Source organism: Echiichthys vipera (genome assembly GCF_963691815.1).
Source record: "Echiichthys vipera genome assembly, chromosome: X".
In the NCBI taxonomy this organism is placed as follows: domain Eukaryota; kingdom Metazoa; phylum Chordata; class Actinopteri; order Perciformes; family Trachinidae; genus Echiichthys; species Echiichthys vipera.
This window is the reverse complement of record NC_139825.1, coordinates 33474001-33479062: the sequence shown is the minus strand read 5'-3', so window position 1 is coordinate 33479062 and position 5062 is coordinate 33474001. Positions and strand designations below refer to the sequence as shown.

At 44.3% G+C, this 5062-nt stretch overlaps 1 protein-coding gene across 1 annotated transcript in view; it reads right to left on the bottom strand.

The window, feature by feature from the left end:
• The window catches only part of LOC310966089 (twist-related protein 2-like), a 6800-nt gene extending 5005 nt beyond the window's left edge, over positions 1 to 1795 (bottom strand). Inside the window, exon 1 of the mRNA XM_083939897.1 lies at positions 628 to 1795. Within this exon, the coding sequence (XP_083796023.1) occupies positions 978 to 1550 (573 nt within the window). The 5' untranslated portion in view covers positions 1551 to 1795 and the 3' untranslated portion in view covers positions 628 to 977. The remainder of the gene's footprint in view (positions 1 to 627) is intronic.
• Between the last annotated feature and the right edge of the window lie 3267 nt (positions 1796 to 5062).

Here is a 5062-nt window from a genome sequence, read left to right as displayed (position 1 = left end):
GAACAACTTTTGTATATTTGCATTTCAAAAAAACTAAAAATACACAAAGTATATTTTATATTTATAGACTTGCAAACTTAAATAAGTCATAGCTGTAATATTAAACTAAAACATACTGTATGTAAACAAAGGCCTGCGGTAATTTAGCCATTTTATTTTAGAATTAATGTATAAATATGTCAGTTTATGCAATGTTTTAAATGTGCTTTATAGAACAACTTCTTTTTTAGACTGAATACATCTGAGTCTTTTTATAATACACTGCATGTCTCATGTCTCTCATGCAGTTATAAAGTTTATATATACTGTATATAAAGGTTTGGAACAATGTTTGTTTCATCTTTGCTATATTTGAACACTTTAACAGGTCAGAATTCTTTTGTTTTGTTTATGTAAATTCCTGCATGTGTATTTTGTTTGTGAAGTGCATTTCGAGCATTGGTTGAGCTAAAAAGTTACAAATAATGTCCTGAAAAATTCTCGAGACTATTTGGAGCATGAAAAGTATTACCACAAGTCCTGATGACATGGTGAGTGTACACACGTGCATGCTTTCATGTTTGTATGATTTCTGTATGTGTTCGTGCTGTCTGTGTAAGTGTGTGTGTTTGTATATTTTGTCCATACCTGACGGGCTGCAGTGGAGCGTCTTTTTGCACTGGACTAAAGCTGTAGGACAGACAAGGGAGAGCAGTGAAGGTGGAAACAATGGAGGGGGGACAGGCAGACAGAGCAGTGAGAGATTTAGTTTAGTTGCAGAGATCCAACTCGTGATGTTAATACTGGTGTAGAGATGGAGTGAACCATTGTGGGGCACATAGATGGAGCAGAAATGTATGAAAAGTTTTGAAATGAAAAGGTTAAGATCAGAAGAATTCGGAGGTTCAAAGGTCAGGAAATGGGTGCGAACACAGACACAGGCGATGGAGTGGAGATGTGGACACAAGAGGGGTTTAGGAGAGAAGTTTGATGGGATCCTAGTGGCTGGTGGACATGGCCCAGGCGCCCTCCATCCTCCAGACGGAGAAGGCGTAGCTCAGTCTTTCGTGGGCCAGGTAGTTGCAGCTGGCGAGCTTGGCGTCCATCTCGTCGCTCTGCAGCACCTGGTAGAGGAAGTCGATGTAGCGTGAGGCCAGCTTCAGGATCTGGATCTTGCTCAGCTTGTCTGAAGGTAGCGTGGGGATGATTTTGCGTAGCGAGGCAAAGGCGTCATTCAGGGACTGAGTGCGTTGACGTTCCCGCACATTGGCGATGACGCGCTGAGAGTGGAGGTCCTCGAAGGGTTGGTCCAGTCTGGGGCCGAGTGACGTGGGGGCCAACGACACGACTGTTGTAGGGCTTTTCTTCACCTTCTTTGGACCAGTCGGCAGCAGGTTGTTGGGGCTGCCGGTGCTGCTCTCCTCCGCCTGACCGAGGCTGTCCTTCTTGGGGTAGGGGGAACGTTTACGATTTCCCGTTTGGAGGGTCTTCTTCGATCCCCTTTCCAGTTCCTCTTCGCTGGCCCCCAGACCTCCTTCGGGGGAGTTGGTGCAAGACACCTCTTCTCTCATTGTACTGTCCACCAACAACCTTTCAGCCTCCACTGCAAAGTCCAGACACAGCTGTGATGCCCTTTTGTCAAGCAACAACAAACCTGAACAGGACAAACTTGTGTTACAAAAGTCTTCTCTCTCAACAAGGAAAGTTACGGCTTCTGAAGCTCCATCGGATTGGACGTCGCTCTGGCTTTCCCGTTTCCTGGTTACCTTGTTAAATTTTCTCACTTTCACATTCCCCTCTCAACCTGGCAGACAGAACAACAACAAACCATCTGACAGGCAAGTCCACCTCCGCCTCTTTTATACCCAAACTCTAACCCAGGGCCTGCGGGCAGTTCTCTTTGGCTAAGCGGACTTCCAGAGGGCGTGGTCCGGCCTGAGCCAGGCAGAGAAGCAGGAAGTGTGTGTTAGCAGGGCGGGCGGTAGAAGAAGGGGGGTAAGTAGACCTCTCAGCCAATAAGATGTGCTGTGTCTAATGTTGCAGGGATGTCTGAGGCTTTATGGGTTCCAGATTTGGAGCTGGAGCGTCAGTCCACATGTACTCTCATGTCTGCATTTTCGTTCATCAATTCATTATTAGGACATAAATAAATCTAAACCTTTTATTTCTGACAGTCATCAGTGTAAACTTTATTCTTGAATACTTATTGTATAGTATTTTTATGAACACACTTCACCAGCTTTTTCTTTCAACATTAAAAGCCATCAATCATGTGCATTGATGTAGTGTTAAAAGTTTTCCAGTTTTTTTCTTTAACATGAGAACAAGTTTGAGTTCACACTAACATTTGTATGCTGTGGTTCTTTATAATGCTGATAACCAGACACTATGAAGACAATCTGTTAAACCATGGGTCGCAACGTGGACAGAGTCAAAGAAAAATCTACTGACTGAAAGACTGAAGGAGGATTTATAGGTTAAACAATCCACTATAAGATGTGGACTTTATGTTTATTAATAGCACAAATAATCAATTTTGTCCGGAAGGTCCTGAAAACAAAAAAAAGTTTGGCCTGTTTGGCCGCAGCAGCTCTGAGAGAAAATGTGAAGCTGTGCAGCGATGCATCCTGGAAAGAATTTCATGAGAAAAGATCATTTTTTTCTTGACATATTGTCTCTGTTAACACTGATATCCACTGAACTACTAAAAACCTCTAGAGATATTCATTATCTAACACCTAACCAGCGCTTGGTTTGGCATAGTGACGTCAGCTGCTCCTAGTCATCCAGGAGCACAGACAGGACCCTAAATAACCCCTGACCTCAGAAGCCCAGTGACCTCAGTCTGCAGAGGTGAGAGAGCACCTAATTGTGCCATCCACGGCCTCGGGGCAGAACCAACACATGTTCCACCTCCACACCGCAACCCATCTGGGTCTGCATCCACCTAAAGACATTTTCTAAACGTCAGCAGTTATGACGCAGCAGACAGGTCTTCTTGAGAAAATGACCACAAAACAGCTCATGTTTGATCAATCAGTGCAGAACAACCTGTAATTTGAACAAATGACCTAACATTGCGTAATCTACCTTAAAATTCATCTCAGTTTCCCAACATTGTGTCCATTTATACCTTCATGCGTCACAACTTGAGAGAGTCACTGCAGAGACATCTTGTGGGGAGTTTTCAGCTGCTCTAGGCTGCAGAAATTTGGTACTTTTTCATGACAGCATATACTTAATGGTAGCCGTTATATTTCAACACCTGTAACGATTGTTTTTTTGTGTGAGAGTGGTTGCATCTTTAATGTTTCCAAAACTGATTTAAAGTCAGTCACTGACCAGAGATGTTATATGAAGATGCAGAGACGAGACATTTAGAAATTTGTATTATTTACTCACAAAGGTTTCCTGAGTTGTAACTAAACCTCATTTCATTCGTTACACGCTGCTTGACAGCTTCTAGCCAACAATTTGGGTGTGATTGCCGCAGCATTTGAAGGACCGTGTGTGCATAGAGCAGTTCAGAAGATTTTTGATGAGCCTCGTGATTGCACTGGTTTACATTTCATTCAGAGAGGGACGTCGAACGGAAAGTAGCTCGATCCCAGTTGGGTTCAATCAACTTTGAAGAAAGAGGAAAAAAAAATTCATCTGGCCATCAAAGCAAGGCCATGGATAGAGACAGGGAATTATATGAAGTTGTATTTACATAACAGGCCAAGTCAACTACAGGATTAACTGGTATTATATCTGAGGCTTTTTGAGAGCTTTAGTGGAGACAGTGGAGGGACAGGAAAGTCATTGTTGCTGAAGCTAATCTCAGGAGCTGCCGCTTACCTTTAGCGAAAGCGTGGCCCTGTGCCACCATCATGGAAAAAATGAGCTAACAAAGCAAGTAGGCCAACAGGAATGTCGTGGCACATAGAAGAACAGAAGGGAAGAGAGGAGAGAGAGAGAGAGAGAGAATGGGAGAAGAATAAGAAAAGGGGAAAAGAAAAGGAGAAGAAAGGAGAACAAGAAGGGGGAAAAAAGTGAGGCTGTCCAAACAGAACCAGATGCAGGAGTGTGGAGGCTCGTTTGATCTCTGTCCTCATAGGCTGATTGATGTTGCACATTTCATTTCCTTGTCAGAGTCCTGACATAATGTTTCACTAAACACTCGGGCCCTGCTCTCGTCTTCGTTTTATTTCCACGGGGGTCGTAATTAACCCGTTCTGATGCTGAAAATAGATCATATATCAGTATATATCAATATATATTGGCTTACACACACACACACACACACACACACACACACACACACACACACTCAGCGGGGCTTGGATATCAAAGAAGAGCGATGTATTGTCTGTTTCTGTCTCTACAACATATGGTTTGGTCCTGGCTGAAATGCTCCACTGTGGAGCGGCCATGTTGAAACTTTTGAAGTTCTCCAGGAAACCGTTTTTTAAAATTCGTAATGCAGTCAATTCAATTACCATCATACACCAAAAGGTCGAAGCGCTGCAATGACGTGCTCAGCTGGTAAGTGCGCAGCAGTGTGACCAATCATAAATGATGTGTCTGGAAATCCACGATGGCTTGACAAAAGGAACTAATCATTAAATTCCTCCTCACCTTCACCCCGGGAGTTTCTTCACCCTCCTGGCTGCCGTTATTGATGTTTGCACACAGTGCACTACACCCTCCTCCACCCCATACCCACCCGTCCACGGCTCCATCCCTCCCGAGGAGCCTATAGTGGCGCAAAAGCAGACATCTGGGACCCATTTCCCCCCTGGAGAAGCCCTTCCTGTGGGGTATCCACTTAGAGGGGTTCAGGAGGAGCGGGGTGGGGGGCTGAAGGGGTGAAGGTGCATGGTATGTGGGGGATGGTGGTGATGGGACTGGGTGGGGTGGAGTGAATGGGGGGGGGGGGGGGCTGCAAACTAATAATGAGAACGAGAGGTGTGGATGATGAGCAAATATAATGCAAACTGTTTAATGGTGTATATTTTGAGGAAAGAAGTTAGAGGCTCAAAGTCTGACCTTCAGTGAGCACAAATCTTCACCTGATGCTCAGATGAATTAAAGGAATGTT